Source organism: Gymnoscopelus microlampas (assembly GCF_963454915.1).
Source record: "Gymnoscopelus microlampas genome assembly, chromosome: 16".
In the NCBI taxonomy this organism is placed as follows: domain Eukaryota; kingdom Metazoa; phylum Chordata; class Actinopteri; order Myctophiformes; family Myctophidae; genus Gymnoscopelus; species Gymnoscopelus microlampas.
Window position 1 is genome coordinate 23,277,478 of NC_139953.1, and position 20,779 is coordinate 23,298,256.

Here is a 20,779-nt window from a genome sequence, read left to right on the forward strand (position 1 = left end):
GGACGCACACAAAACACAAAACATGTATTACCATTTCCATAGGCAGGTTTGAGTCCACCACCGTTGGTGGGCTTCCCTCTCTGGCCAGGGTAACGGGTCCTTGTACCCTGGCCCCCAGTGCTATCCCTGGATGATGATGATGATGATGATGATGATGAAAGGGAGGTCTCTCCAGATGATCCGTCTGTCGGATCAGCACTCGTACCACTGCCAACCCTATGATCTGAGCCCCGGCCTCTTGAGGATGAAGAAGAGGAGGCCGATGATGATGCAGAGGAATCTGATGTGGAAGACCCTAACCTGGTGTTCTGCGCTGGTTGCACTTTGAGGGGGAACCTCTGGCCCCCCAACTGCCTGTTTGCCAGCAGAGGAGAGCGTACCCTTCCATTGGGTCCTAGAGCGGGACGTCTCTGAAATGGTGGGAGGGCGGAAAATGACCCAGTCCTGGTCCTAGGTGAAATCTCTCCTGTATCCTCGCTCTCGTTGCTCTCCAAGGTTCTGTCAGGGTCATTTAATGTTAAAGCTGTCCTTTTGGGGGCCACTGTGGGGTCTGACACTTTATCATTTTTCTCATAGATTTCTTTACTCCCTTCATCGAGATAATCCTCGTCATGATCATTATTACCGTTATCATCAATATTATCGTTAGACGTTCCTGTATAAATGGGCTCCCTGGAGTCTCTGTGTCCAATAGAGGATGCATGGGAATTGGAGTTTGAAGATGATGAGGGAGAAGAAGAGCGGGTAGGTTGCCTAGATCCACCATGCATTGTGTTCCTATTGGTCGAAGATGGTTTAAGTGACCCTGTCCCCATCGCATTCTTTATCGGGTCAAAGGAGGAAGGCGTCTTTCCATCGTCACTTGTCTCCTGGATTGTTGGCACGCCTGCAGCACCTGCCGCCCCCGAGACCCTTGTGGGAGTGCCCCTCAAAATGGGCCGGCCTGCACCCACGGAGGAAGATGCTCTGTTCCAGGGGACCCTACCGTCCTGTCGACCCTCAACCCCACCGTCCTGTCGACCGTCGACCCTGCCGACCCTCGACCCAGAACCAAACCTACCTGGGTAACGCATGGCGAGTGAAGGGAATCTCTGAGCAATTGAAAGTTGAGTTCTCGAAGGAGAAGAGAGAGGCTTTTCAGAACTGTCTCCCCTCCTTCCTTCTTCCTCTCTCTTCTCCTCCTCCGCGGGTTGTGTGTGTGTATTAGATGATGTGGTGGATCGGGCGTTCGAGGTTCCATCTTCAGTGACCTCCTCTGTTTCTGTGTGGTGCTTGCTGTGGTCATTTCCCTCCCTATACATTGTGTCTTGCTGAGTTGGTGCATGAGAAGTGTGCTGTGTGTTACGTGAAGTTGCAGGGTTGTGAGATCCTCTGTGTGAAGAGGACTGAGAGCTGCCTGAGTTGTGTGCGTCTGAGGCTGTGGGATTCTGTGTCCCGCTCTGTGATGTGAATGAGTCGGTGGGTGGATATCGTGTATGTGAGGTCGATGGGCTGTGTGGTCTAGAATTGTGAGTGTTTGATGTTGTGCGGCTCTGTGACCCAGTCCGTGAAGCTGACCCAGATGCTGCTGGATTATGCATGTTTGAAGTTGCGTGGCTCTGTGACCCAGTCCGTGAAGCTGACCCAGATGCAGCTGGATTATGCATGTTTGATGTTGCGCGACTCTGTGACCCGGTTCGTGAAGCTGACCCAGATGCATCTGGATTATACGTGTTTGGAGTTGCGTGGCTTTGTGACCCGGTTCGTGAAGCTGACCCAGATGCATCTGGATTGTATGTGTTTGATGTTGAGTGGCTTTGTGACCCGGTTCGTGAAGCTGAACCAGATGTAGCTGGATTATACCTGTTTGGAGTTGCGTGGCTCTGTGACCCGGTTCGTGAAGCTGACCCAGATGCATCTGGATTGTATGTGTTTGATGTTGAGTGGCTTTGTGACCCGGTTCGTGAAGCTGACCCAGATGCATCTGGATTATACGTGTTTGGAGTTGCGTGGCCCTCTGACCCGGTTCGTGAAGCTGACCCAGATGTAGCTGGATTATACCTGTTTGGAGTTGCGTGGCTCTGTGACCCGGTTCGTGAAGCTGACCCAGATGCATCTGGATTATACGTGTTTGGAGTTGCGTGGCTTTGTGACCCGGTTCGTGAAGCTGACCCAGATGCATCTGGATTGTATGTGTTTGATGTTGAGTGGCTTTGTGACCCGGTTCGTGAAGCTGACCCAGATGCATCTGGATTATACGTGTTTGGAGTTGTGTGGCCCTCTGACCCGGTTCGTGAAGCTGACCCAGATGCATCTGGATTATACGTGTTTGGGGTTGCGTGGCCCTCTGACCCGGTTCGTGAAGCTGACCCAGATGCATCTGGATTATACGTGTTTGGAGTTGCGTGGCTCTCTGACCCGGTTCGTGAAGCTGACCCAGATGCATCTCGATTATACGTGTTTGGAGTTGCGTGGCTTTGTGACCCGGTTCGTGAAGCGGACTCAGATGCTGCTGAATTGTACGTGTTTGATGACTCGTGGTTCTGAGACCCACTTGGCAAAGTGGACTGCAACGGGGTTGACTGGTGCGAGTTTGATGCGGCTTGGTTCTGAGATCTGGTTGGTAAACTGGCCTGAGAGCTGGCAGTTGAGGGTTTGTAACCGTTCAAAACCCGGGTAGGATTCCCTCTTGACAGAACTCCAGGATGCCTACGGCCAGAACCGAACCTTGATCCAAACCCAGACCCACTGGAGCGCCCACCTGTCGCGGAACCTCTACCCGCAGATGGTGCATCTGTCTGGGGCTGTGAGGTGGCGTGCTTTGGAGCAGGAGTAGAGGGTTTAGTGTTTATTACGCTGGGCTGGGCATAAGCATCTTTACTCTCTGGGTAATTGAGAGCCGTGTGGTCCTTTCTAGTTGCTGCTGACTCCTGAGTACGTGAGGAGTCAGGGAGAGAGGAAGAGGGAGAAGATGAAGAGGAGGTGGAAGATGAAGAAGATCCTGAAGATCCTGGTTTCTGATGGACCCTGATCTTGACGGGTCTTCTGGGTGGTTTGGGGGGCTTAGGGGCTCGTTTAGTGGGGGAAGGAGTCACAGCTTTGAGGCTAGGGGTTTCAGGAGTTGGCGGCTCCTGAACAACATCGTTATCTGGGGGTTTCTGCTCCTCCACAGCTTCATCATCCGTCTCGTCTTTCACTGGTGGTGGTGTAGTGGGACTCTTCTCCTCCACTTGTTCGTCCTTTTCTTCTCTTTCTTCTTCTCTCCCTCTGGACGAGGTGCCACTGTTCACCCCGTTCCTGACCGAGCCCCTCACCGAGGAGAAGATGCTGTGATAGGAGCGCGTCTGAGTGGCCGTGAGTGGCCGTGTCCGCCTGTTGGTAGGCGGAGCCTGGGTTGTCTGAGTGGGTGTGGTCGGTTCTTCTGTCACCTCCGTTGACTGGAGGTCAGTTTCCTCGTCATGACTATCCTGCTTGGATGGGATGTGGCTTGTCCGCCGTCTGTCCAGGTTTTTCGAGGAAGACGAGGCAGCACTGCTGGCTGGCAAGAGAGAAATTATGTTAACATGATGGAAATGTTTAACTTGCTTTAATAGACCCAGAGCGGATATTTTGATGGGTAAACTCACCTGATGGTAATAACATTAATTGTGTGTGTGTTTCAATTAGGTGTTACTGTGTGCCAGCATGAAAATCACCTATACAGTTCATGTTGGCACACAGTAATACCATAATAAAACACACCTACAATTGTTTTTTTTAGAGATATTTTTGGCCATTCTTTCAGCCTTTACTGACAGGGAGAGAGACAGGAAACACTGAGAGAGAGTAGGCGGAAACATTCCGAAAATTGTCCGACTGGCTGGATATCAAAGTGGCTGTTGTATGAAAAGGGTAAATTCTTAAAACTACACACATAGTAAATGCCCGCCCACAAACGCACACACAAAAGTACTACTACCTGGCATGACAACAGTGAAGGCTTTGCTCTGCGGTCCCTGTCCTTTCCTGTTGGTGGCTCTGATCTTAAAGATGTAGCGGTCCCCAGGCGTGAGACCGTCGATGGTGGCTGTGGTAGTGCTGCCACGATACGTCACACTTTTCATCCCAAAGGGCTTCATAGCAGGAGCGTAAGACATGATGTACTCTATTGTGGAAGGAGAGTATAAATCACTTAACTGAAAATGAGGAGAGACTATCAGTCAGTATTTATACTGGAAGGAAAACCTCATACAGTAGCTCCGATTTCGGCTATTTTTGTATTTGTACTTGAAGTGAATACTTCTGTGGTCTTTTTCCCCAATTTAGTCATTATGCCAATTCCCCCCATGTGTATCCCTTACTGTTGGCCTGGGGAGGGTGTAGACAACCACATATCTCCTCTGATACACATGGAGTCAGCAGCTGTTTGTTTTCACCTGACAGTCAAGAGTTTCACTTGGAGGGCATAACGTTCCTGCCAGTCCGTGGGATCAAACCAGGAATCTTTCAGCCACAACCTTAGGCCACTGCTGCCTTAAGACATTCCTATAGTAATTCCATTTGGCCATTAATAGTTTGGTATATAGGGTTCTAAACTCCATGTCTGACCTCGTATCCTCCCGTTGGGCTCCTCGGGTGGGTCCCAGGTTGCCGTGACAGCAGTTCCCTTCCCTCTCAGGGGCTTGACCTCAAAGTTCTCTGGCGGACCGGCAGGTGCTAGCAAGTGGAGGAGAGGTAATAATGAATGGAAAGACGGCAGGGCACCAGTGGGACATGAAGAACAGAAGCAGCAAAAAGAAACGGAACAGAATAAGGAAAGAGCTACCTAAGCTTGTAACACAGTGACGAGGTCCCTGCCAGTAGACTTAAAACTGTAGGGGAAAACTGACGCTATACGTTTCCATTCTCCCTGGAGATCATCTACGGAACTGCAGATGGAGATCTGAGCATTGAGCCAGGCAGTAAATGCTGACATCCCAATGAACCTGTGCTCAGGAGGGCCCATGAGTCAGTATGAAATGCAACATTCATGTCAGAACCCAGGCCAAATGCCAGTATCACCTCTCAAGAATGAGGGCTAGATGTCAAATGTGTCAAGGTGTGACATGAGGTAATAAGCAAAAACGTATAATATTTAAATAGAAAAACACAGAGATCGGGAAACAATCAGAGTCAGAGAGAGACAGAGTGAGTGAATTATGGGACAATCAAAAAATCATGAGTAAAGATAATGTCCAGAACCATGACTTCAGATGACTTGGGCTTGACTCGGTTATAGAACCCAGCCTTTAAATTCCTGTGCAGCAGGGTTTTTGATTGATTGATTGAATACTTTCTTAGTCAGAAATGTGAACAGCACAGAGTACAGAAAGACATTTAGGCTAAAAGGATAACACAAAAAAGGGACTTGTTCCCATTGTGGTCCTGAAGATTATCTTTCCTAAACACAGTTCACTCTCTTTTTAATAATGATATTATCTAAAGTAATATGATGGTTGTTTTTTAGATGAATTGTCACTTTATTACAATAATTACTGCACTGCCAAAACAAAATAAGGTCTGCACATCTTCAGGCAGAGGCCTACCTGCTTCGGGGGTCCTCTGGAAGACTGAGACAGTCCACTTGCCATGCTTGTCTCCCTGCGAGATTCTGAGCGAGAATTCGTACATGCCGTCTGCTGACAGAGTGTCTATAAGTACTCTTCTCTGGGTGCTCTCCTTGTATTCCCAGCGTGCTGACTCCCCCTTCTCTCTGTACTTCACTGTGTAGGATCTGGATGAGGGGATAATGCAGTTGAAGTTCAAGCAAGGGAACCTTTTATCTCTTCAGAAGATAAAGAGGAGGACAGATGGCCATCCGAACATGGGGGGAGCAGTGGTCTTTTTAATATCAATGCATTGCTGCATTGAAATTTAGCACATAAAAAAAAGATTTGCACAAATTGTGAGAATACAAGCTCACAGCAGGTCACATGACGACGCGGTGTGATCTTGTTTGAAATAACCAAACCTGCCTACCGATTATGTCACTAGTAGGCAAGTTTCGGAACTGTCCACAGCCCTCCTGAGACACAGAGCGAGTAGACAGAAATGGCGCCATCTTATAGTGAGCATTAGTGAGGACCAATTACTGTATATGAAGATAGGTTGAAAATAGGTGAAGTGGTCTTTTGTGCAGTACTGTATGCATGCACACATGCTCTCTCTCCTTCTTTCTTCACAGAGTCCTACCTGGATGTTCCTGCGGTGACCTTCCCCATCTCAACAGCGGGATCAACCCAAGAGATGAGAACAGACTGAGGGGACATGACCCGCACACTGATGTCCTTGGCCTCATACTCCTCAGGCTCTGGAACACACACGCACACGCACACACACACACACACACACACACACACACACACACACACACACACACACACACACACACACACACACACACACACACACACAGATTAACATTAAGTAAAGATATTGACCATGATACTTGGTTATTATTTGGCTCAAATTGCATTGGTGCTGCACATTTGTACCTGGTGTAGCTTTTTTGGTTATGGCGGCTCTGTTGGCGGGTGCGCTCCGGCCCAGTGCTCTCTGTGCCTGCAGTGACACCACATGAACGGACTCAGATGCTATGAACAGAAAGGGATACCAGGCATGGCCCGGGTTTACACTATGGACACTAGTGGCAACACAATGGACACTAGCAGTAACATAATGGACACTAGTGAAATGGACACTATTGGTAACACAACAGACAATAGTGGTGATACACAAACAACATTTATTGGTCAATCTAACTTTTGGTAAATCAAACAACATTTCAAGATTGTTTTGATCACAATTGTACACAGTCACAATTGTACACAGTACAATGTTAATTTAACTCTGAGACTCATGACTTGTTATATAGGCTATAACTTTTGTAGCAGTCAATGATATTTCTCCAAAAATAGAGTGCGTTGCGGGGGCCTCTCACCTAGTTGAGAGGCTGAGTTGCGGTTCCTCTGGTCAGACTGAGGCTTGGTGTAGCGTTGGGGCCTCCTGTCCACTAGCGGGGTTCCTGCCAGAGCTCTCTCTGGTTGCCGAGGGCCCGAGGAAGACTGCGGGGGCCTTCTGTGTGTCCTGGCAACAGACACACCTGAGGGCTGTTTGTTTCTGTCCACGGTGGCGACAGCCTGCACAGGAGGCTCAGCTCTGGGTGCTGCTGCTCTGGACCGGGTCGACACTGTTGGCAGATGGAGGAGACAGAGAGGAAAATTCAGAGAGCACTGAAGCTAAACGTCATAGATCGTCTGAGATTTGTGATTTGTAATCGTGTCTTGCAGACAGGGGCACTATTGAGACTGAATATTACTATGGAAAACAAATACATCAGTGACAGTCCCCATTGTGCGAAACTCAGCCATCTACCGATAAACACATAACCCCACATCTCATTCACCCAGTAATAATTGAAAACATGGCCCCCTGTCACAATCACGACACACGATGGGATGGCGTCCCACTGTCATACGCTCCTAATTCTGCTATTCCCCTGCTTCCTGTTGGAATGTCTCCTCAGTGGGACTCCATCTTGGATGCAGACACAGACAGCCAGACATTCGCCCCTCATCCGTCGTCGCTCTGGCGGCCGCGCTGAGCGATAGCATTGACAACATATGAAAAACACCTCGGCCCCTCCTCCTCTTTCCTCTCTGTTCCTTTCTCATAATCACTGTCAGATGAGAGGGATCTGCCTGGTTTCCCATCAGGCTGACTGTACACACAGCTTAAGCAAGTCGGCTCACTTAAGTAAATGGATGTGGCTGAAGTGAAAGGGTCAGTAAGGTCAACATGCAGTGAATCAGAGTCTCCCATCCTGCTGCCAAACCGCCTAACCAATTTAGTTCGTTTTTGGTTTTAGAGAGAGTGAGAATTTTAGTACCGCATGGTCTAAATGTTGTTTTGGGGGCCTTTGCACTCTGCCCAGAGCTGTTTGTGGTGGAAAACACTGCTGTGATTGATTACTTACATGGCTGTATATTAAGGAAGATTTGAAAGAGACTGACGTTTTTAATACATGGGGGGGGGGGGGGTATATTTAATCAACAGGAGCTGGAAGGCATGTTTGCCTTGAAGGGGATTTAAGAAAACAGAAGAGAAGGAGACAGATATTATTTTTGTGTTGGTAGAACCTGGAGCTGTCTCTCTGTCTCATTGTCTGTCCGTGTGTGTGACACACACACACACACACACACACACACACACACACACACACACACACACACACACACACACACACACACACACACACACACACACACACACACACACACACACACACACACACACACACACACACACACACACACACACACACACACACACTTCCTCTCTCTCCCTCTGCCAGCACAGCTGAGTGGTTTATTTTTCCCACTGGATCTTAAGGGGATGGTTTGATAGGTCACAGGTTAGCTACTTTCATTGATGATTTTGCTGGGTGATGTGCCAGCTTCTCCGTCTCTTCTCCGTCTGTCTCCAGATCTGAGGTTTCCTTTCAGCTTCTCCTGTGTTCACATCTTTGCCTTTAACTCCACCATCTGTCTCTCTACTAGCCCGTCTTTCTACTAGCAGTGTGCCAGCAAAGGGTTTTACTGTAAAATAGTAATGGTACAGTAGTTTTCTTTATTTTTTCCTGCTATGGTGAACTTGAAACACCGGGTTCAAACATAAGGGCTTAAACTACACAAAAACTACTGGAACACTCAGTTGAGTGCATACCTCCCACCATTATACAACAGTCAAGATATGCCAATTTCACCTTCCATATTAGTAATTATGTAATTTTGCCCTCGACCTTGACTGTGACTTTGTCCTTTGACCTTTTTGACCCAAAAGTGGATCAACTCTTCGGAGAGACCTACTGATCATTCCCACGAAATGTCATGAAATTCCACCCATCTATTCTAGATTTTGACCTTGACTTAGATTTGTGCATTAAAGACATCATTTGATCCTGTTAGGTTAGTGTGAGGTTAGGGTTATGGATAGTTATAATGGGGCCAGTCGGACCAACAGGCCGTCGGAATAATGACATGGCACAGCATAGTCATGGACATCAAAAGGTTACATCACTTGATCTAATTTTGCATGAGGAATCCAACATATCAAATCTCATCTTCAAGTCTCTCAATTAATAATCTCTTCAGGACAGCCTACAGATCATTCCCTCCAAGTTTCATGAAAAAGCTGGCCATCCATTCTTGCGTTATTTTGCTAACAGACAAACAAACAGAATGGGGTGAAGACATAACAACCCCTGTCCAATTCAGTTGTCAGAGGTAATAAAAATAAGATTTTAATAGAAGATTTAAACCAGATGAAACCAAATATACTGTGACGAAATACTGTGTGAAAAAGCCTTTTCCAGCTTGTTTTGATAATAATGCTGCTGGCTATCTTTGACTAATCGTGTCATGAATATTTAACACCGACCCATGTCTGGTGGAAACTCAGTGTAGCTAACTAAACCTGCCTTATTAGCCTGTCCACGGCAATGTGTGTGTGTGGCATGGTATTGTAATCTTCCCTGTCTGTGTGTCTGTCTTTGAACAAACTAACTGGAGAACAGACACCCAGATTTTCTTGATACATGGGGGAATGGGAGTGATCAGTAGCGTGCCCCAAACAGAGTATTACGTTTTGGGTTGGAAAGGTCAAGGTCAAGGTTCAAACATGTCTCAGGAACAGATACAGTACACGTATGCAAGCTGCAGATCAGTGATAGGTTCTTTGAATGTTATTCATAAAGCCTGTATCTGCCCAAGCTAAAAAAAAACGTAGAACAAGAGATGCTGGGAAGTGTGTGGTTTGTTTTAATGAGTTCTGTCTGTTTTCTACCGTCTCCCCAGGAACAAGCTGCTGATGAAAGATGGATGTACTCCCCATTTGGTTCAAATCAGCCAGGTTCTCTTGCACCTTATTTTCTCATTTCTCTTTCTCTCTGGAAAACGTGTCATGTGCATAGTTTGGCCCAGGGTCTCTACACCGCGGACCACTAAAGCAGTGGCTCCCGGAGTCCTGCCACTGCCAAACCACTGCTGTCTTTCCTGGAACTTCGATGGTCCGAGGTGCTACGAGGCAGATGGCCAGAGACACATACCGGCTGCTCCGGTGGAGACCCACCTCAACGACTGGCTGAGACTCAGAGGCGAGGGGCCCATTTTTTTGTGGCGATGTCGGCCCATCTGTCCACTTGTTCACCACTTTGGTGGTTTGGTCACAAACAACATATCAACAACAACATACTGATTTTGGAGACTTAGTGGCCTTTTCTCTAGTGTCAAGCCACCATTAGGCCAAAACTCCCACTGGCACACATTTTGTACTCCAAAACAAGATATCTCAAACCTACTGGCTGGGCCACTGGATTGCCTTGGAATTAGCTGTGCACCTTCATGCTCCCCAGAGAATGACCCATACTGATTTAGTTGACCTAATGGTATGTCCTGTATTGGCACCATTAGAGCAAGATTTCCACCTGCACATAAGATATCTCAAAAAGGGGAGATTGCCATGAAAAGTGCTGAGCACATTTATGCTCCCCAAAGGATGGCCATTTTGGTGACCCCATAGTGGTCTTTTCTTTAGCACCACCGTTAGGCCAACATTTCCAATTGCACACAAGTTATCTCAGAATCGAATGGGCAGATTGCCTATTTGAGTGAGCCCGAAGTGCCACCCTCAGGCCAAACTGTCATCTTCGCAAGATACCTTACAAGATATGTCAAAATCCAAAGGGCAGATTGCAGATGATGAACCCTACTGATGCCCACCTTTGGTCAACATTTGCTCTCTTTTTTGGCAGGCTTTCGTGATCAGGCTAACAAAAGTCATACACTAGACATAAAAATACTTGGCATTAATGGATACCTCTAAGCGTACTGTATCTATCCTACTATAATTCTAGTAACCTCTGTAGTGGTGGTGAAGACACCCGGTTCTCCTCACTGGCTGGACCAATTGCTCTGATTTTGCACACAGCCATTGACCATTACCATCTGAACACAACTGTGAAGCCCGTTTTTCAATTTCATCAAATCTCAGCTTCTTATTAGCGTTTTTCTGTCAAACACTGTCGCCATGGTTACGGGGCTGCCCAGCTATGGGACGAACTGCCTCCCGGGTTGCCAGATCATGTGCGCATATCCCCCCACGGCTGCGCTGCGCCGACCGGGTATGGTCTAGTTTACAGTAGGCGAATTAAATGCTGTATCTATTTAAACATGCTATCCTACTATGACAGAAGGCACACGATAGTGGAACATTTTAGTATTTCGTGTCAAAGCTTCCCCAAACGATGCATTGAGATTAATCATCACATTAGATGAGGGGAGTCCACTTACATGTATGATGACAGCAGATCATTTCCACAGGCACTTGACTATAATGTTACGAGTACATGCAGCTTTAAGCTGGGAAGCATTACTCCCAACTGTTGAATGTAATGGTATATTAGTTTAGGGTTTGTGTTGAGGTCTGCTTTACCTGCTGATGAGGAGTTGACAGGTGCTCCACCGACTACAGCAAAACCGTCCAGCTTAACGAATTCAGGACCTGGGGGAAGACACACGTTTCCTTTCTAAATAACAACCAGTGTCAACAACAGGTAGGCAATGAGACCGCTGGCACAAAATGATGGACAATCGAGATAGGCCCTCGCAAAAATAAATTGTTTTGCTTCAAAACAATCTATTTAAGAGAAGCAAATGTTTCCTGTATGTTTCATACACAAGAGTTGTTGCATCTGTCTGTGTTAATCTTATTTGCAGTTATAGCATTTTGAATCTATAATTATAAATGTGGCCATCATTTGTGAGAAAGGAGTCTATAACTTGCTCTCTCTCTAAATATCCATCACTCTTTTTCTTCGTCTCTTTCTCTCGATCAGTCACTCTCTCTGTCTCCCCTTACCACCCCACCGATGAAAACAGGGCTTTTAAGTCATCTTTATCCCTATGTTGTTCTAGCAGAGACTAGCCAGACAAATTAATGATGTGGAGGAAAGCAGCGGGGTGTTATTTATGGAGACGGGTGCTGCTCGCATGCTGCTGAGGGAACAACATAGATCGATCTGCAAGGAATGTTGGGAAACGGGAACACTGAAACGCAGATTTATGACACACTGTGCAGGAGCTGGAACAAACGCTAGGGCCGCCCGCCGGCGGCAGGCACACAACAAGACACACACACACGCACACGCACACGCACACGCACACACACACACACACACATGCTTGCAGGACTGTGTGCACAACACACACACACACACACACACACACACACACACACACACACACACACACACACACACACACACACACACACACACACACACACACACACACACACACACACAGATGAATGCAAACACATAGGCCTACAAAGATAATGAGCAATGAGAGGATTTGTCAGCACAGAAACACACATTGCACATGCACACAGACGTGCGCGCACGCACGCACACACGCACGCACACACACACACACGATGGAAGACAGTGAGAGGCTGCAACACCAGTCACACCCCTACTTACCCACCAAACAAATACTCAATCACGCACAGAGTGACCACAACACAAGAGATGGGGTTAAAGGAACTGGGCTTGGTTTGGATGTGGAAAACAAGGGTTGGCTGCAGGCTTTAAAGCTGCTGATGAAGTATGGCCCCATGATGCCAAGCACAGAGGAAAATGGAATAATGACAAATGCAGACTGTGCTCCTCCAACACTGCAAACTGTACATTTATAGAAACATAAGGCCTTGACTTGTGTTTTTACAAGGTGAGATTAAGAACTGCCAGTAAAGGCTGTAAAGAGCTCAAAATAAATGTCCCCGGATTTTAAAGCCTAATTTATGCGCCAAAAATAGCGACCTACGCTCACAACGCGTCGCATCCACGCTGTGTTGTGACCTTCTAGGTTGGCTATTTTTGGCGTGCGATGCCGTCGTGCGACTCCGTATGAATCAGGCTTTAGTCTGAAATCACTGCTGTGGGACGTGGTCTCATTGAATTACTGGACCAGGTTGAAAGTGACAAGTCACAACATGATGGCCTTGAGAACGCTCCATTGCTGGCAAATGTACCACAACAGAACGCTCAATAATGAACTCAGTTGCAGATAAAAATGTGTCCCACTCCCACACACACACACGCACACCTCACCTCCAGGCGTCTCTGCTCTGTACACGGGCTTGCTCATCCCCTCCTCGTTCTCGGCACTCATCTTGAGAAAGTGCAGAACTCCGGGCTCTGAAAACACACTCCGAAGTTTAAGCCAAACCTCTTTTTTTCCTCCTTTCCCTCCATTTCTCTTCCTCTGGATGACTTTCTTGTCCAGCCCTGCTACCGTACCAGCATCTCCTCAGGGCCTTTTCACACATACATGCTCACTCTTTTAACGCACAACATGAATGCAGACCCTCCACGCTCCTTCCTCCCGCTCACAATCATGTCTCTCTCTCACACATTCTCTCTGTTTTCTTTCCCCTGTCTCTTACCTACATCCTCCAGTAGCTGGGAGCGGCTGTCCTTGCCCACTTTAATGATGCGCAGCGACCTCATGGACTTGCCGTAGCCGATGCTGTAGCCGTCCACAGGGCTTCCATCCAGCTGGACGGGAGGCTCCCAGCTCACCTTCAGGCCCTTGCCCACGGAGGTCAGTTTCACATTGCGCGGCCGCAAAGGTTTTTCAGCTGCAACACAAACAAATGTGGGTGTTTATACCAATGGGCTGCATCCATTTTACTCTAAATTGTCTTAATTATTGAGTTTGAAAATTTAGATGGGCAGGCAAATGAAATAAATCTCTGACCGGCTCTGTCAACAGGGGATGACGTACAAGTGTCTCCAAAGATAAGGGCGTTAACTGGGCCTACACTGTCTCTGTGCACACAAGCCTGCATGAATGTTTAACCACTTCAACTCCTATGTACTTCACTGAATGTCAAATCGGAAATATAGCCGATCTACAATCTCATAGCTCACATGTGCGTCACTAGCTTGTTCTGGCATTTTCGTCAAAGGTTTGCCAATTTTTGCTGTATGTTCTCCTGAAATTATGTGCAGAATATAGGGATTTATGCTAGGGTTCATCACTCGAGTGTGATTAATATCGATGTATATGCCACTGTCAAAAATGTACTATTCCTGTGTGTGTGTGTGTGTGTGTGTGTGTGTGGTCTTGTCCATGTGTTAGTATGCACTATAAGCTGCAAGCTGTTCACATGTGTTTTCATCAATATCACAAGATATTTCCCTGTAGATTACAGTAATTGTACTTGGCAATTACATTAATTCTGATTTGGATGAAGTCTCAGCTTGCATGTAAGGCTGCCCGGAAAACTACAGAACAACTTGATAATAGTAAACAAATGAGGATGTGTCTGCAACTCTGCATGTAAAAACGCAGGAAAAAAGGACTCCTCTTTCCCCCTCTTGTCTAACTTCATCCATAACAAAGCAACAAAACAGCAACAAACCCTCCTGAGTATTAACAGACACGCTCCATCTTCCTTTGGGTTGCGTGCAAGGGACTATGGCCCACTGTAGTGGTGAGGACAAGATTCCCCAGCAGGCTGGCATTGATAACACTCCACTAATGCGATAAAGCATTTAGTAGCATTTTAAAACATCAACATAACAATACCAATATAGCTTGTGTGTGGGGACCATTGAAAGACCCAGCGGTGCACTAATGAGCCTACTGTAATTGTATCCATTTAGTTACTCAGAGGGTGTACACTAGGTAACTAAATGGACCTGATATTTGGTTACATTAGTACACTCTCAGAGTGAAATAAACACTGAGGAGTTTACAGTGTTGCTAATATGCCCAGGATGAGTCTGTTTAGACCATCATGTACACAAACAACAGATTTACGCTTGAGAGTTTTGCACAGAGACTGAAACCTTGGCTGAATCTTCATGACAGTTTGCCAAATAGCATTTGTCCAAAATCAGGATAATGGTGGGAACATTGGTACTTAAAATGTCATTCCAATACAATCCTGTATAGATTACAAGGCATGCATGCATGGGCCAAAGTACATTTACGATTCTGCGCTATATCATGGACCATCCAGACCTCTCAGGTCATCTGGGACAGGTCTGCTTTCTGTCCCCAGAATCAGAACTAAACGTGGAGAAGTAGCGATCAGTTTGTATGACTCAGACTCAGAAAACTGCACGTCTGCTATTTTTTATTTCAGCTGACCTGTAATTGTATTCTTATTCTTGTTTCTGTGTCTTAATGCTTAATGTTTTATGTAAAGCACTTTGCATTGCCTTGTTGAAATGTGCACTTGCCTTACCTTGCATGAAGTCAATCACTCACTCAATGCAAATAAGCACTTCAGTTTATTCAGACAGAATAAATAACTACTCCTAATAAGAGAGGAAAATATTTGAATCCTGAAAACTATAGTACATTGACCTTACCCCTTGCTAATCAAATGCCACTAAACATCTTATAATTACAACAATAACTGGTGTTAAATAAGACAAGAAATAACATAAGATGCAGATAGTTGGCATTCTGGTCATTCACTGGTGTCACATCACTAACTACTACTGTTGCAGGGTTATGTCCAACTCATAAACAGTCAACACCACTTCTCTGTGCTCTCCAAGAGTTTACAGCGGTAGTTTTGGTTTAGCATGGCCACAAAATCACTTTATCACTCTAAATTCTTGTTGTCTGCAGGTGTGAGCCCAGCTGTGATCTCCTCTATTACTTTCCACGTTCACAAACCATTTGAGCCTCAAGTTTACAGGACTACAGCTCCTTAGAGACGTGCAGTGTTGTGTCTCTTTAGCTTTCAGTTTTAGTATGCGCTGAAAGCTCTTCTCGTCACTGTGCCTGCTCACTGAAAGATACCACAACGGTGGCACATAGCCCAGAGATACAGACCCATGTTATCGTGGAGACTGTGTCTGTGTGTGTGTGTGTGGTTGTGTGTGTGTGTGTGTGTGTGTGTGTCTGTGTGTGTGTGTATAGTGTATGGGAATGTGTGAGTATTTTCCAATCAAAGCAGAAAACAAAAACTATCTCTGTCTCATTATTTCCTCATTAATCGAGGCTTACAGCGGGGGTCGTTTTCATCAGCTGTTCGAGACGGACCGCTCTGATGCAAGCCTGGACGCGCTTCACTCAGTTCCAACCACTGTTTCCAATAAGGCCGTGTATTACGTAGGAATGGATCCGCTCGCCTGTCCAGACATCAATCTGTGATTTGGCCTTTTGGGAGATTTACGTTCCGAGTGCAAAGCAGAGGTTTCTGATTAAATCAAGGCTCTTTTTAAAGCACAGCACATGCGAGAATGCCGCCATCCAAGAATAAACTGTTGTGTGAAGCAGTTAACCGACTGAGCAGCCGCAACATAATAATTTAGGGGCTTTGACTTGAGTTCAAAGGGGTTGCCATGGGAAACTAGGGTAATAATAGAATATTTTCTATACTGAACCTTACTTTTGAATGTGTTTTTATGTTTTTAGTTGTACAGATTTATTGCACCTGGGCGCTGGTGTAGGTAGGTCGGTAGGTAGGTAGGTTGGCCCAGGTTGGTAGACAGATAGACTATACATGTAGACATCGAGTTTGACAGTGGAAAAGATTGACTATGTGAAGAATGAGGGTAGGGCCTGAGGGGTCATTATGTCAGTGTCTTTACTGAGGGAAGTGTGTGTGTGTGTGTGTGTGTGTGTGTGTGTGTGTGTGTGTGTGTGTGTGCGTGTGTGTGTAAACAAATGTTTTTAGCACCCTTTTATTACTTGCACGCACGCACGCACGCACGCACGCACGCACGCACACTCTCTCACACACACACACACACACACACACACACACACACACACACACACACACACACACACACACACGCACAGACATGCATGTGCATGTGTTAAACGGTACATGGAGCATATGAGCCTCTGGGTTGAATGCCTCTTGTGAAATTCTTCGAGAAAGTGCTTCTGTTCGTGCACCTGCACTCTTCCTCTGCTTTTAAGTGCATCTTCTCACCTCACCTACTACAAAATCACAGACACCGACCCCTCAGTCACCTCCATTTGCATCTCCCATTAACCCCTCATAGCTGTCCTCTGCATAAGCATCAATAACCTGGGGATGGGAGGGGGGGGGGGGTCATTTCTGGGTGGTGAAGGGGGAGGGGGAGGGTTCCTTGCACTGAGTTAACTAGTCTGGCTGAGGGGCCCAGCCCAGTGTCATACTGTATATTGTCAGGAGAGGTAGAACTCTAGTGGCCCCTGGTAACACACCGACCACCAGTGCCACATTGTCTTACCTTAACATGCCATAATGCCTCACCAGTATTCAACTAACTAGACCATAAAGCAAACAGACCAGACTGAAGCTACAATATGACAGAGACCACCTGGTCTTTTGACTGCAGTCAGTTTCACCAGCACATTAATCACCTGACTGTCAGAGCGGTTTAATGTTATTGTAATTCAACCCTTAGAAAGAGGTTAACCTTAGATATAACGTTGGCAGAGGAGGCTTTACATGAGTGCACAGACATCCACAAATTAGTACTGTTATGTGCGGCTCGCCCATGTGCACTAGAACAGTTGGGGATAAAGTGCCTTGCTCAATGGTGTTTTCAGAGGTACAGTAGGTGTTGTTTGAAGGGCGAGCATGTGTCATTCACGTTTTGTCCATATTATACTTGCCAGTCCAGGGATTCATGTCAACTCCCTTTCCTAAACATTAACCCACTGTGAAATCCTGTGCTAATTTAATTTAAATCATAGTTAAATTAGCACTTGGGATTATGCAGTGTGCCTGAACTTGACCTTAACATCCACATGTTGGGACATAGCGTCATGCCATTTTCTCTGTGTAACAAACTTGCTACTATGACTGCCCCTGTATTGTGACAGGTGGGCTCATGAACCAGGTGCTACCTGTTTATCTGATTGGCACGGTGCCTAGAGATGACATCATGGCATGAGATAAGTCAGCAGTTACAGTCTTGACAGATGAGTGGCAGGTGGGCGAGCCTGGGTTCGACCTACGTAAGTCAAGTGATCAAATACTGCTCACATTCCTGGTGCGGTGGAAAATATTAGCAATTGGCGCCATTTTTCAGTAAGCTTTTTTCTCTTTCAGTCTCTCTCTTTAAATCACTTTTTCTGATTCATCTCATTTTCTCACTCACTTTTTCTGATTCATCTCATTTTCTCACTCACTCTCTCTCACACTCACATTCAATTCCTGATTTCCATAGCTCACTCAGAATCAGATATATCTAATTCGTTGCTCCATCAGAATTCCACTTCATTAAGTGGAGCAGAGAAATTAAATTCCTGGCCTGGCTTGCGAGGACATGATTCCCTCTTTCCTCTCTACCAGTTACCCTCTCTCTCCAGTCTCACATTCCAGCAAGTGATGGATTGTGGTCCAGTGGAAGAAACAGTATGCTTTTTGTCTGTTATTTAGCCTGCTTCCAACCAGTGTCCAGATACCCATGATGGCCCTAATACTGTCCGTGGCACGCAGTCCCTCTAGACTGGCACGAAAAGAAAGTAGTTAACACTCCATCATCTTTCCACAACCACTCCAGACTAGAGGTACTGCCCACTGGCTTGCAGTACAGGAATGGAATTGTCCCAGGCTGCTCCCAGGTGTGAATGGGTTCTCATGCTGCCTCAACGAGACAGAGAACCACAACAAACATCTGCTGAGTACTGTCAGAAAACACCCATGACATCATAAGCCAGGGACTAACAATAGAGAGAAGTGAAAGGGTTAAAGAGGGAGAAAGAGAAAGTGAGGAATGGGGGGATAGGACGATGTGGATATAGATCGATTAACTGAAAAAGGAGAGAGAGAGAGAGAGAGAGAGAGAGAAAAAAATAATACAACATAAAGCAGACTAGTTAAACCAGGGAGGTGGGGAGACCAATGAGAAGGAAATTATAATGTGGCCATTGAGCTCATAATTCTTTTTCTTTTTTCGGTCTCGAGTGCAGGAGTTCCTTTAACAGAAGAATCGATTTAACAAACGGTGCTCAAGGAACCGTTAAAACATCTGCACTATGGATTGCACAGCCTCAGTCTGCCTGCTCAAGATGCTATCTCCATTTGACACATCAGTCTGCTGAGACAGGCTTAATATGACACACGTCACAGTCTACACACTGAGTGCCTGCAGGCTACCACTCAGACGTCCAGTCTTGTCAAATTAATTTATGGGACTATTAACACGTCAAGAAGCCTCATGTACTCCGCTTCTACATTCTTAAAACAACAATGCTTCAAGTTGTATCAACGTCAAAGCAAGTTTAGTTAACAGGACAATACACAATTGGATGCATGCAACTATTTCGACGCCACCTGCCATGCGTAATTACGCACGGGAGCGCGCAATACTTGAGATGCAATAAAAAAAACAAGGATCAGCAGAACTATTCAAGAGGGATTCGGGAGTAACCATACACCCTGCCAATCTCTGCTAGACTAGGTAACAATTCTTGTCGCCATAACAGACACAAAATCAAACAACTTATGGTGTAATAGTAATATCTGAAATCTGAATTAATTCATGATGTGCCTACTGTATGATGTAACGGCATATTCCATGACTGCTTCGAGGAAATGATCATCATATTTTCCTTCCATAAAGTAACGGGTGAAAAGACACAATGTCAGCACAACTTCGTCATGATTGCTCATTCAAACTGGTTCTTCTCTCTCGTGCAGGCATAGGCTACTTTACTTAACAACATAAACACACACTCATACAGTTTGTCAGAGTATGCATTCAGGTGAGTTTGGTGGAGTTGTCCCCATGACAAATATAACAAACATAACAGTAGCAGCAAGTTGAAACAGACTAACTAAACCTAGCCCTAGTTTACTTTGCTGCATTTTTTTTTTAACAAAATAAAATGTATTTTCTTTCACAAAACATCCCTTTAAGCGAGTTTCACCTATTAGAAAAGCGAACTGTGTCTGGAAACACCTTCCTCTTCCAAACAGTGACAATGTTGTCCCGATGAACAAATTAGTGCGAGGCATGCACCTGTTAAATCATGAATGAGATAACATAGGATCTTACCCGTCAATCCACGCCCTGATGCGCAAAAGGTGACGAATAAAGCTAAGAGCGTCCTGGTTGCAGCGTATGCCATAGTGTGTATAGTGCGCTGCTCCTATGGTGCGACGCAACAGACGGATTGATGAGGGGTGGGAGAGGAGAGGAGAGGGCTGGAAGAGGAGGAGAGGGCTGGGAACTTTAGGGACACACCGTTGGCGCCCGTTTCCCCTCATATGTGGCTCCCTCTCCTGGGTAAGAAAGGAGCTACGCTTTATGTATCCTGCCTGATAAAGCAATAAGCCACAGGAGGACTCAGTTTACCTTGTATTTTATAATGGCTGAGAGGTGTAGTGAGGCACGACCCTCTCAGACATTATAAAATATTGCTTTTCTAAAACGGTTACAAATATGGCAACATGAAAATCAAACAAATAAAACAGTTTTTAATAATTCACTACAAGTACAACTTCTACTAGAAAGTAGTTCCACTTCCGGCCACCCAGGAAGTGCCACTGTTTATTTACTCTTAGCCAGGCTGTGTGTTTAGACGTCAACTTTTCCCAAACAAACACATAGAGAAACAAAACTCAACTGTTAGGTCAATCTCATGGTGGTAACTAAGATATTCAATAGAAATTCATAATGTTTTAAAGCTTAAATCTATGTCTATGAACTTCACGTGTAAACTGTTGGCATAGCTACCAAAGCGACCGAGAC

The 20,779-nt window shown here is 45.9% G+C and overlaps 1 protein-coding gene across 4 annotated transcripts in view; it reads right to left on the bottom strand.

Moving 5' to 3' along the window:
• The window catches only part of fndc1 (fibronectin type III domain containing 1), a gene marked incomplete at its 5' end in the record, with an annotated part of 46,086 nt that extends 25,894 nt beyond the window's left edge, over window positions 1–20,192 (bottom strand). For 2 of the 4 annotated variants that reach the window (XM_084082480.1, XM_084082477.1), the window contains 12 exons: window positions 32–3,517; window positions 3,935–4,123; window positions 4,567–4,674; window positions 5,544–5,731; window positions 6,190–6,307; window positions 6,492–6,590; window positions 6,938–7,186; window positions 11,488–11,556; window positions 13,166–13,252; window positions 13,501–13,695; window positions 19,581–19,637; window positions 20,084–20,156. In XM_084082480.1, coding sequence (XP_083938606.1) covers window positions 32–3,517; window positions 3,935–4,123; window positions 4,567–4,674; window positions 5,544–5,731; window positions 6,190–6,307; window positions 6,492–6,590; window positions 6,938–7,186; window positions 11,488–11,556; window positions 13,166–13,252; window positions 13,501–13,695; window positions 19,581–19,637; window positions 20,084–20,156 — 4,918 coding nt within the window. Of the gene's footprint in view, window positions 1–31; window positions 3,518–3,934; window positions 4,124–4,566; window positions 4,675–5,543; window positions 5,732–6,189; window positions 6,308–6,491; window positions 6,591–6,937; window positions 7,187–11,487; window positions 11,557–13,165; window positions 13,253–13,500; window positions 13,696–19,580; window positions 19,638–20,083 lie in introns of all 4 variants that reach the window. The other 2 variants (XM_084082478.1, XM_084082479.1) reach the window with 2 other exon arrangements.
• Between the last annotated feature and the right edge of the window lie 587 nt (window positions 20,193–20,779).